A 12,858-nucleotide genomic window follows, 5' to 3' on the forward strand; every position below is an offset into this window, starting at 1 on the left:
ATCTTTTGAAGAAACTCAATAACCCCATACCATTGTTAGTGATAATGGGCACAGCTACAGTTCCTTCCAGCAGAATCTGAAATTGAACCAATTAGCAAATAAGTCATAGCAAGACCTACTTTAGATCCGAGGCCTTTTAAATAAGGATAACTAGTTACATAGCAATTTTCAACTGTAATGAGGCTGGTAGAACATTTTCATCATATATATATATATTTTTGTGTTGTTTTGTTTTGTTTTGTTTTTTTTGAGATGGAGTCTCGCTCTGTCACCCAGGCTGGAGTGCAGTGGTGCGATCTCAGCTCACTGCAACCTCTGCCTCCCAGGTTCAAGCAATTCTCATGCCTCAGCCTCCTGAGTAGCTGGGAATACAGGTGCCCGCCACCACACCCAGCTAATTTTTATATTTTTAATAGAGACAGGGTTTCACCATGTTGGCCAGGCTGGTCTTGAACTCCTAACCTCAGGTGATCTGCCCGCCTTGCCTCCAAAAGTGCTGGGATTACAGGCATGAGCCACCATCTTATATGTATTGAATACCTGCCAGGTATGTGTCACTGAGCAGGTGCTGGGGGTACAGCAGCGACAAGAAATATAAGGTCCCTGCTCTCAAAGAAGTTATGGTCTCATCCTACCGAAGGTGTTTCTAAATTAAGACAACAACAGCCTTTCTCCCAAGGGGGCTGCCCAGCACATCACTAGCCCTGCCCCCTAAATGACAACACCGCATCCCAAACCCCACCTGATAGATGGTTAGTCATCCCATCCCAACCCACCCTCTGAGAACTGCTGGGGAAAGACACAATAAAGAAGTATCAGGTTGTTGCAAAAGTAATTGTGGTTTTTGCCATTACTTCCAATTCTGTAAGTTTTTTGAGAGCAGAGACCTTGTACGTCTTGTCACTGCTGTGCTCCCAGCACCTAGCTCAGTGACTTATACCTGGCAGGTATTCAATACATAGAAGGTGAAATTGTTCTTTCCATTACTTTGAGTGGCAAAAACCACAATTATTTTGCACCAACCTAATAAATTCACAAACTCATATATCGATATTGTGGTGGAGATGACCAGGCACTGTGACAGCCATGGGGGATCTTTAGGTTATTAGCACAGGCCCCTGTGAAGAGGTGGCACGTAGGCTGAAGGTCCTGGAGGATGAGCAGGTGTAGCCATGAGCATTCTGGGGATGAGGAACAGCATGTGTGAAGGCCCCACGGTGGGAGAGAGCCTCGTGGACTTAGAACAGAAGATGAGTGGGGCTGGAGATAAATTGGAGAGGCTGGCAGGGGCCAGACCATGTGAGGCTTTAAGGGTCATGGAGAAGAATTCAGATTTTATTCTAAAGCCACCAAAGGGTTTTAAGAAGGGAAGTGATGCAATAACAATAATAATGAGGAATAGTTAACACTACTGAGAACTTGTTTAGATTTTAAGTGTGCACTCTCTTTCTATGTATGTGTAAACTCAGTCTATCATGACAACAACCCTATGAGGTGATGAGGTATTTATACCCCCATTCTATAGATGAGGAAACAGAGAGCTTCAGAAACTTGACCAAAGTCACACAGCAAGTCAACTTTGGAACTAGGAGCTGTGGTATGCTTTTAAAAGGTCAGCTGGGTTGTATGGCAAAGGGGTGATTGTAGGAGGGAAGAATGGGAGCAAGGAGGCTTTGAAATAATCCAGGTAAAGGATGATGATGGCTAGAAGCAGACTTGAGTGAGGCGAGTGCAGCACCAGCCTGGGAGGCAAAATTTAAGGAGAAGTCTCAGTAATTAAGATAAGTAATATTGGCCTGGCGTGGTAGCTCATGCCTGTAAGCCCAGCACTTTGGGAGGCTGAGGTGGATGGATCACTTGAGGCCAGGAGTTTGAGACCAGCCTGGCCAACATGGTGAAACCCTATCTCTACTAAAAATACAAAACAATTAGCTGGGCATGTTGGCATTTGCCTGCAGTCCCAGCTACTCGGGAGGCTGAGGGATGAGAATTGCTTGAACCTAGGAAGTGGAGGTTACAGTGTGTGAGCCGAGATCGTGCCACTGCGCTCCAGCCTGGGCGACAGAGCAAGACTCCGTCTCAAAAAAAAAAAAAAAAAAAAAAAAAAAAAAGTAATATTCTAAACTAAAAACCAAGATAATGGAAAAATCCCATTATGAACAAAATATCAAAATTTTAATTAAAGACAGGATTGGTGTTACTGAAATTGCCTTTGCCTCAGTCTTCAGTATGGCTGGGCTGGGCACTGGCTGGGACTAAGGTGGTGACAAGAAAATTACCAAATTTAAGTAGACAGGAGAGGCCTGAGGTGGAGCAGGCGTGGGAGCTGGGGGAGGGCACAAAGGGGTTGAGCAGTCTCTCCTGTTGGTATCGAATATAACAATAATTCTTAGGCTCAGCAGAAGTTTAGCATCCATGTTCCCAGGCACCTGGACTTTTCCAAATCTTGGAACCCACTCTGGCTGAACAGGCTTTTGTTTGTTGAAACGGCCACTTTTTGCATCCAAGAGCACAAGTCAGTTTCCACTGGAAGGTTCTTAGAAACGGTTTCAGGTGTAAGTTTAGAGCATGAATGGAACGGAGTCACAGCTGAAAAAGAAACATGCTGAGTGCGAAGGAAAAGACATGGTTAAGGGGTAACACGGACTCGGGCAGGTGATGACCGGCAAGTGGAGGCCGGCTGGATCAGGGAAGGTGAAAGAAGAGGCAGGTGCAGGGCCCAGCCTGTTTTAACGCCTCGGCGTTCTCACCGCTGCAAAACGACTGCAGGGGGCAGAATAAAGAGCTGCTGCCAGTTTCCCTGCCGAGAGAGTGCCAACAGCTGCTCTGACCTATTGCAAGCATGTGTGTTCCAGGATGCAACCTTCCTGTATTCTCTTTGACCACTCTAGATTAATTGCTAACCAAGATATGAACGTGGTGGGGCTCACAAAGTGTTAGGCGGTATTTTAACAACAAAAACTGCAAAGAAATCCCTAGAAATGTTGGCTCTTCTGGCTGGGAAAACGCAGTCTGTCAACAGTTGCCTCAAAAACTCAGAAGCTCAGGGAGAGTTGGATTCGGTCAACAGAGACGCCCCTCAAAGAGGAGCCATCCATTCAGATCCTCTGCTCTGTCCCCCATGACAGCGGGGACGAAGGGCCTGAGCCCTGGCCGGGAGGGGCAGGTGACCTCGGGACTGGCCGCGGGGCGGAGCGGGTGCTGGGAGGAAGAAGAACGTGGCTGGCGGCGGGGGGGGGCGGGGGGGCGGGGGGGCGGGGGGGGCGGGGGGGCGGGGCGGGGCGAAGACAGAGCGAGGCGGGGACTGGGACTGAGATGTAGCCGTGGGGGAGTGGAAAGTGGGGTGGGCGTGGCTAAAGGCAAAGGGCGGGGCGCGCGCTTCGGGAAGATGGCGCTACGTCTACTGCGGAGGGCGGCGCGCGGAGTGGCGGCGGCGGCGGCGCTGCTGAGGCTGTGAGTGCAGGTTCCCATTCCCCGCCTTCCCGGCCCGGCTTGCAGCGGGTCGGCTCCCGTTGCAACCCCGCGGGCCGGGCGCGGCTTCCCCAATCCCTCATGGGAACCCAGCCGGACGGGAGCACCATGCGCCTCCCTCGCGCTGGCTCGACCTGGTCCAAGGTCGCTGCCGCCCGCGCCTCCCTGTGGGTGGGCCCTTGTTGCACCCGGAAAATGGGTACATATAGTCGAGTTACCTGGACTCAGCCCCAAGGAACAAAACTGTCTGCCTGCCACAAATGGCAAACGTGAACGCGCCAATCTTTATCTCTGAGAGGCGGCTCGCCTGGTGAAGAACACCTGCGGTTCGTTTAACACAGCGGTTCCCAAACGGTTTGGTCTCAGGACCCGTTTACACGTCTAAAAATAATTTGAGGACCCCGAAAGCTTTTGCTTATATCTATTGATTTTTGTGGTATGAGGAATTAAACCAGAAATTTAAAAAATATTCACTTAATAACAAACCCATTAACTTTTAATACAAATAACACTTTAATGAAAATATTCTCAAAAGTGAGAAGATTGGCTCATGGTTTTTATATTTTTGAAAATTTCTTTGGTTTAATAAAGGACAGCTGGAGTCTCATATCAGCTGTTTTGGAGGAAGTATTTGAAAGAAATGCTGGGCTCCTGCAGATGCAGATATTAGTTGGGAAAGGGAGGACCAAGCAGACACTCTCAGCGGGTCTCAGGGACCCCCTTAGGCGTCTTTGGACCACACTCTGAGAACCGCTGGTCTAGCACTTGCCCATCGCCTAGGTACGTGCACATACATGGTCTCATTTGTTTCCCTTGACCAGCATGTGAAGAAGTTGGGTGTCATGTTTATAAAGATGAAAAACAGGGTCAGAAAGGTTAAGGATTGTCAAAGCTCTATGACCAGTAATGAGAGTTTGGTTCAAACACTGAGTCTATGGCGCCTGGTCTGAAACTTTTCTTTCTTTCTTTTCTTTCTTTTCTTTCTTTCTTTCTTCTTTCATTTTTATTTTTATATTTTGAGACAGAGTCTCGCTGTGTCACCTAGGCTGTAGTGCAGTGGTGCAATCTCGGCTTACTGCAACCTCCACCTCCACGATTCTCATGCCTCAGCCTCCTGAGTGGCTGGCATTACAGGTGTGCACCACCACCCCCGGCTAATTTTTGTATTTTTAGTAGAGACAGGGGCCATGGTGACTAGGCTATTCTCGAACTCCAGACCTCAAAGGATCCACCCCGCTCAGCCTCCCAAAGACTGGGATTACAGGCGTGAGCCACTACAGCCAGCCTGGTGGTCTGGAACTTCTTCTTCTTCTTTTTTTTTTTTTTTTTGAGACGGAGTTTAGCTTTTGTCGCCCAGGCTGGAGTGCGATGGTGCCATCTCAGCTGACTGCAACCTCCGCCTCCCGGATTCAAGCGATTCTCCTGCCGCAGCCTCCCGAGTAGCTGGAATTATAGGGCGTCCGCCACCACGCCTGGCTAATTTTTGTATTTTTAGTAGAGACGAGGTTTCACCATGTTGGCCAGGCTGGTCTCGGGCTCCTGACCTCAGGTGATCCGCCCGCCTCGGCCTCCCAGAGTGTTGGGATTACAGGCGTGAGCCACCGTGCCCGGCCAAGTCTGAACTTCTTACGTCTTCTTGCATTGTGCCTCTTTAGTCACCCACCTATGGGAGGACCCACCTAATCGTATGCATCCCACTTTTCCATTTCCTCCACTGCCTCTGGCACAGGGCCCTGGCTGTGGGAGTCACCTCTGGCCCCAGAGGAGCAGCTCAGGCAGTGTATCCAGGCTGGTCCAGAAGGGTCCTTTTCTGGCTCCTTTTGAGGGGGCCAGCCTCTGTGGACTGTTCAGTAGCGGGTCCGGTGAGCAAGCACAGTCCCCACGCCAGCACTGGGGGTTAATTCACAGTGCTCTTCACCCGCCTTAGCACACTGGCTCCATTCTCGACATGTCTACCCGCTGGATATAGGATTCTTGATGGGCATTTTTTTTTCTTTTGAGCATTTTAAAGTGTATTATCTCACTGTCTTCTTGCCTCCAGTATTCTAATGAGAATTCAGACTTTAATCTTATTAGGGTTCTATGTAAGTGATGAATCTCTCTCTCTTTTTTTTTGCTTGCAAGATTTTCTCTTTGTCTTGGTCTTTTAGTGGTTTTATTGTGGTGTGTGTGAATCTGTTTGAGTTTATCCTCTTGGGAGTTTGTTGAGCTTCTTGGATGTGTATACATCAAATTTGGGAAGTTTTTGGCTATTGTTCTCTCAAAAAAGTCTGCTTTCTTATCCCTCTCTTCTCTTTCTGAGGCTCCCATTGCATGTATGTTGGTGTAGTTGATAGAACCCTATGGGTCTTTGAGACTGTTCAGTTTTCTTTCAGTTCCTCAGGCTGGACAATGTCAATTGACCAGGTTTTTTTGTTTTTGTTTTTTTTTTTTTTTTTTTGAGATGGAGTCTCAGTCTGTCACCAGGCTGGAGTTCAGTGGCGCCATCTTGGCTCACTGCAACCTCTGACTCCCTGGTTCAAGCGATTCTCCTGCTCCGGCCTCCCGAGTAGCTGGGATTACAGGCACGTGCCACCACGCCCAGCAATTTTTGTATTTTTAGTAGAGATGGGGTTTCACCATGTTGGCCAGGATGGTCTTGATCTTCTGACCTCGTGATCCGCCTGCCTTGGCCTCCCAAAGTGCTGGGATTACAGGTGTGAGCCACTGCGCCCGGCCAACCTGTCTTTAGGTTTGCTGATTCCTCCCTTGTCCAGCTCAAATCATTTTCATTTTAATCCAGAACTTCTTTCTTTTTGGAGACTGAGTCTGATTCTGTCACCAAGGCTGGAGTGCAGTGGTGCTGTCTCGGCTCACTACAACCTCTGCCTCCTGGGCTCAAGCCATCCTCCCACCTCAGCCTCCCACATAGCTGGGACTACAGGTGTGCACCCATGCACCTGGCTAATTGTTTATGTTTTTTTGTAGAGACAGGGTTTCGCCATGTTGCTCAGGGTGGTCTCGAACTGGGCTCAAGCAATCTGCCTGCCTCTGTCGCTCATAGTATTGGGATTACAGGCATGAGCCACCATGCCTGGCCCTTTTCTGTACTTTCTATCTCTTCATTGATATTCTCTGTGTACTGAAACATCATTCTCATACTTTCCTTTAGTTCTCTTTTTTCTTTCTTTCTCTTAGAGACAGAGTCTCCAGGCTGGAGTACAGTAGTGCGATCATAGCTCACTGCAGCCTGCAGCTTCTGGGCTCAAGTGATCCTCCTGCCTCAGCCTCCCCAGTAGCTGGGACTACAGGCACACACCACTATGCCCAGCTAATTTTTAAATTTTTTGAAGAGACAGAGTCTTGCAGTGTTGCCCAGGGTGGTCTTGAACTCCTGGGTTCAAATGATTCTCTTGCCTTGGCCTCCAAAGCAGTGAGATTCTAGGCATGAACGACTGCACCTGGCCTCCTTCAGTTCTTTATGCATAGTTTCCTTTAGTTTTCTGAACATACTTTAAATAGATGATTTAACTAGTAAGTCCAGCATCTGGACTTCCTCAGGAACAGTTTGTACTGGCTACTTTCTTCCTCTGCGTATGGGTCGTACTTTCTTGTTTCTTTGCATGTCTTGTATATTTCTTTTGAAAACTGGACATTTTAAGTAATATAATGGGGCAACTCTGGAAATCAGATTTCTCCCTTTTCCCATGGTTTTTTGTTGTTGTTTGCTTAGTGACTTTAATAAACTAATTCTGCATTGTGTTCTTTGTCATGTGTGACCACTGCGGTCTCTGCTTGGTTAGCTTAGTAGTCTAACAATTAGACAAAGATTTCCTTAAATTCCTGGAAGCAGTAAGTCTCCTAGTCTTTGCTGAGGGACTCTGTGTGTGTCAGGACATGTCTTCAACATTCAGCCACAGTTTGCTACTCTGCCCCTGCTTCCACTTCCTTCTTACACAGAGATTGAAGGTTAGCTAGACATGATCTCTTAAGGTCTTTCCTTAGCAGGTATACAGCCTTGCACGTGTGTGTGGCCTCCTAGAGTCTCAGGAACATGTCACAACTTTTCAGAGTTCTATATGGATATCGCGTTCTCCATTTTTAGCTTTTAAGTGTTTTGGTTAGCTGGTGGTTTGCCCTGTTACCTTCCATCTCAAGTAGCTGTGATGTTAAATAAGTACTTCTGATTGTTTGGACAAATGCCCTCCGGGAAAATACTGTTCCTACTGTGCAAGCTCTGAGTCAGGTCAAATAAAGACAGTTTTGCAAGTAGGGTCTGTCAAGGAATCACAAGACAGGTCAAATAGTGACATTTTCCAGAAATGGGGCTTTCCCCCTTCTAGTGGCTGCCGTGCTGCTGGTTTTCACTGTGATGGGGGCTGTTGATTTTTAAGTCTACCATAGAACTGGGGAAAACGGATAGTGTAAACTAAATCCCCACGACAATTGCTGTTCTTCCTGAGATTTATCCATTTTTCTTGAATAAATGATCCCTATATTGCTGCAAGTCTTTAATTTCTAGAATTCTGAAAAAGTTGATTCTGACCATTTTTGCCAATATTCTCATTGATTTTATGGAGGATGGGATTTTCAGAGGTCCTTTTTCTGTAGTTTTTGCTGAAGTCAGCCTGCATGGAGTTTTGATCAAGAATGGATTTGAATTTATAATTTTTTTTTTTTGCATCTGTTGTGTTGATCATAAGGCTTTTCTTCTTCAGTGCGTTAATTTGGTGAATTACAGTGATTGACTTTTTAAACGTTAAGCTGACCATTGCATTCCTGGAATAAACCCCAGTGATCGTGATGTATTGTTTGGATTGCATGTGCTAAAATTTTGTTAACATTATTTGTATCTATGTTCATAAGGAATATTAGCCTATAGTTTTCTGATATTGCCTTGGTCTGGGTTTGGTGTTAGGATGGTGACGGTCCCAGGATGTGTTGGAGAGTTCCCGCTTCTATTTCCTGGAACAGTTTGTGTAAATTTGGTAAGATTTTGCCTGTATATGTTTGCACCTGCAGTTTTCTTTGTGGAAAAAGTGTTAAACTACAAATTTAGTTTATTTAATAGACATATTGCTATTCAGATTATCTAGTTCTTCTTGAGTAAGCTTTGGTAGTTTGTATCTTTGAAGGACTATGTACATTTCATCTAAGTTGTCACATTCACGTGCCTAGAGTTGTTCATGCTGAGTCCTTATCCTTTTTCTTACATCCCTACAAAGGTATGTACCACACAATTCACCCTTTGTTAGTGTATGATTAAGTAATTTCTAATAAGTTTATAGGCCCATCACTACAATCCAGTTTTAGGCCCCCATCCAAATTTCTATCACCCCCCCAAATTCTCTGGAGTCCATTTGCAATTAATTCTTACCCCTGCCTCTAGTCTGTCATCTCCTTACTGTTCGTGTCATCTGTAGTGATGTGTCCTCTTTCATCCCTGATATTTGTAATTCTTTTTTCTCTGTTTTTTATTTCATCAGTCTGGCTCGAGTTGTATTGCTTTTCTTAAAGAACCATCTTTTGATTTTATCGATTTTTCTCTATTTTTTTTTTCTGTTTTCTATTTCATTGATTTCAGTCTCATCTTTATTATTTCCTACGTTCAGCTTACTTTGGGTTTAATTTGCCCTTTAGTTTTTTAAGGTGGAAATTTAAATTATTAATTTTAGACCTTTCTACTTTTTTTTTGAGACAAGGTCTCGCTCTGTCACCCAGGCTGGAGTGCAATGATGCAATCTTGGCTCACTGCAACCTCCATATTCTAGGCTGAAACAATCCTCCTTCCTCAGCCTCCCAAGTAGCTGAGACTACAGGCATTAGCCACCATGTCTGGCTAATTTTTGTATTTTTGGAGAGATGAAGTTTCCCCACGTTGCCCGGGCTGGTCTCAAACTCCTGGATTCAAGCAGTCCACCTACCTCGGCCTCCGAAAGTGCTGGGATTACAGATGTGAACCACTGCACCCATCCGGGGTCTACTTTCTAAATATAAGCACTCAGTAATTACTTTTCAGCAATGCTTGGTGGCTCATGTCTACGATCCCAGCACTTTGGGAGGCTGAGTTAGAAGGATCACTTTTGGCCAGGAGTTCAAGTCCAGCTTGGGCAACATAGATGCTGTCTCCACAAAAATTTTTTAAAAATTAGCTGGATGTGGTGGCTTGTGCCTGTAATCCTAGCCACTTGGGATACTGAGGTGGGAGGATTCCTTGAGCCTGGGGATTTGGGGTTCCAGTGAGCTGTGATCATACTGCTGCAGTCCAGCCTGGGTGACAGAGCAAGGCTCTATTAAAAATAGTAATAATAATAATAATAAAAAAATTTCCTCTAAGGAGTGTTTTAATTCCCTCTAGCAAATTTTGCAAGATTTCTGGTACCTATCATCTCTTTTAATGTCTTACGTTGATCCTCTGTTTTCTAAAGTATTCAGTAGTAAGACTCCAAAAGAAAAAGGGCTCCCTGGCTGTATGTGTTCAGTGGTAGCAGCCAAGGAATGTGCCAGGAAGATACTTCACATTTTGCAGTGCCATGGTGGAGAGAAATCTGATTAAAAAAAAAAAAAAAAAAAAAAAAAATTGAAGACAATTTAGAGCGGCGACAACTGCAAGCTAAGTACCTGAGACTCTGGGTCAACAGGAAGGGGACAGTGTGTGAGGAAACAGGGGCCATGGAAAGTGGCTGAGGGGCCTGGATGGGGTTACCTGTCAGGGTCCCAATAGGCCTTTTGTAGGGTTGGCTTCATCTTTGAAGCCTCCTGAGGTTACCGTGACAACCACTATTGTCCCTCTGTACTGCTGTGAGGCCACTAAGGGAAAAAGGAAGGGAAGGGACCCAAAGGGAGGACGGAGGTGGGAGAAGAGGGAGCGATGGGGAGAGAAAGGCAGAGAAGAATGGAAGCAGTGAGCAAGAAAGGGGAGAAACCTGACTGAAAAGGAGGCAGGGTAAACATGACGGAGAAATGGAAAAATAATCACATTGCAAAGAACTAACTCAGAGTCAGGATGAATGTGTATTCTTTGCTACTTGAACTGGCATTAAAAGGCCAATGTGAAGTGTTAGATATTTTAAAATGTTTATTGGTATCATTAGAAGTTGACTTCAGTTGCCCAAATGCATGGTGAGAAAGGGGATGTGTAAACAAAAATGGTATTTTGGATTGTGAAGCAGAAGGTCATTTTAAATGGCCCTGGGAGGTAAAGGGACCAATCCTCTCGGTCACCTGGGACTGTCCTGGTTTTAGCATGGAATGTCCTATGTTCCCAGAAACCCCTTAGATCCCAGCAAACCAGGATGGCCATTCACCACAGAGGTAGAGAAGTAAAGGGCTGTGGATGAAGACGGGTACTTATTAGGAACACGGAGGAGGATGGAGTTGGAGGGGATGAGTGCAGGGCAGGATACAGAGCCCAGAAGAAAGGGAATTGACAGAAGCTGGGAGAAAGAATAAAAAGACCAGTGGTCTAAGATGGTAGACCTCAGGTTCAAGAACTGGAGCAACAGTCTTCTGGAATGGCCTCCATTCTAGAATGGAGAGAGAGTGTTCAGAATGCTTTGATGGAGAAAGAACGGCCGCTGCCAAGAGTGGGGCTGAAGAGAAAAAGGAGACCTGGAGGGAGCAGGCAACACCAGGAAGGCAGTTGTATGCAGTGTGCAGACCGGGAGTAGCCTAGGGGTAGGGACATGCCTGGACTGGACAGTGGAATTGGTGGGAAATCAGATTTCCCTGAGCAAAATCCAGTGGGCAGCAGCCAAACTGGTGAGCAAGAACTGGCTGTGGTGGCTGGGCCCGAATTGGGTGCTGCACCTGCCAGGGCAGGTGTAGCTGCGAGGGAGGTCTCTGCCAACAATTCAGCTGTGCTGTGCCTACTGAACGGACTCACCTTGGCCTCTGGCTCTGTTGCAGCTGTGTGGCGCTCATGCTTCTACATACTGTTATCCTGTGGTAGAGTTTTACCGTGAACCAGGGCCATCTAGAGGAAACTGGGTCACCCACATGCTTTCTGTGGGAGAGGCCAAGGAGTCAGGGGGAGACTGGGACCTGAAGATCAACTCTTTACTGCAGAGATCACTCCCTCCCTCTCTCTGTCCCCTGGATCCAGAGGGAAGTTGAGGACAGTTTCATGCCACATGCTTGACCCGACTCGACTGAGTAACTGTGGCTGCTGTGAAGACTCTGTCCTTGCAAGGAGCTCTCCTTAGTGCCCGAATTCCGCAGAATGTTTGCGTGACACGAGTGCTTCATTCGTCTAGAAATACTTCATGGTAGTCAGTTGCTAATAACAGGGTATCTGCAGGTGGCACGTTCTCAGGAGGCACACCTGAAGCCTCAAAGGTGAGGACACACATGGCTGGGTGAGCCTGTCCCAAGACATGACCCATATCCATAGGGAGTGCCCTCAGGGCAGCTGACACCAGTCAGCCTCAGCAGTCTCCAGTGATAGCTTCGGAGCAGCCACGGTCTGACTGATATACTTTCTGAAAACAGCCTTCGATCACACAGTTTCCTAACTAAATGTGGTGGTGGCCACTCTGTAGGAGTTGCCATTTTATGTGTGATTCCCTGTGAGGAAGCCCATAGGTGCTCGTGGCTGAAATTTTAGGAATGCAGGTTTCTAAGAAGGCTGGGAAAAGCAAGCTGGGCTCCTTGGGGAGGTTTAATTAAGTTTTTTAACATATAAAAAGTTGTTAATTATAAAAACAACATTTTTTCCTACCCTGAGTGCAGCTGGAGCTGTGTTCTGCTGTTACACATTGCTCATTAATTCCACACATTGCTCGTGATCCTGTGAGGTTTAGAATTTTATTAGACAATAAGGAAGATATCAAGGAAATAATATTTGTGTTTTCATATAGGTCACTTGGGTATGAATTTAAATCCACTGTAATTCAAACAGGTTTAATTTATTTCATGTTGCTACTTGAATGTGTTATAGCTTATCAATTAAATAACGCACCTGAATGATGCAGACTTGAGATTCATTCCCTCCTTCTTTCCTTACTTCCTTCCTTTCTCATCCCATCCTCTCCACCATAAACCAGGTTTAGAATAGCTGTTAATTTTGCTGCTTTGATTTTTTGTTGTTGTTTATTTTGAAACGGAGTCTCGCTCTGTCGCTCAGGCTGGAGTGCAGTGGCACAGTTTCAGCTCACTGCAACCTCTGCCTCCTGGGTTCAAGTGCTCCTCCTGCCTCAGCCTCCTAAGTAGCTGGAATTACAGGCGGACACCACCATGCACGGCTAATTTTTTTATTTTTCTTATTTTTAGTAGAGATGGGGTTTCACCATGTTGGTCAGGCTGGTCTTGAACTACTGACCTCGTGATCTGCTGCCTCAGTCTCCCAAAGTGCTGGGATTATAGGTGTGAACCACCGTGCTGGCTTTTTTTTTTTTAAAGACTGGTGCA

At 46.2% G+C, this 12,858-nt stretch overlaps 1 protein-coding gene across 10 annotated transcripts in view; it reads left to right on the forward strand.

The window, feature by feature from the left end:
• Nucleotides 1–3,382: 3,382 nt before the first annotated feature.
• CLYBL (citramalyl-CoA lyase) overlaps nucleotides 3,383–12,858 on the forward strand; it is a 280,991-nt gene continuing 271,515 nt past the window's right edge. For all 10 annotated transcript variants that reach the window (XM_077973917.1, XM_077973915.1, XM_028837256.2 and 7 more), the window contains exon 1: nucleotides 3,383–3,453. Coding sequence is in view for 7 of the 10 variants with exons in the window: in XM_077973915.1 (XP_077830041.1) it covers nucleotides 3,389–3,453 (65 nt within the window). In the remaining 3 variants the exon portion in view is untranslated. The remainder of the gene's footprint in view (nucleotides 3,454–12,858) is intronic.

This window comes from Macaca mulatta, chromosome 17 (genome assembly GCF_049350105.2).
Source record: "Macaca mulatta isolate MMU2019108-1 chromosome 17, T2T-MMU8v2.0, whole genome shotgun sequence".
Lineage (NCBI taxonomy): Eukaryota > Metazoa > Chordata > Mammalia > Primates > Cercopithecidae > Macaca > Macaca mulatta.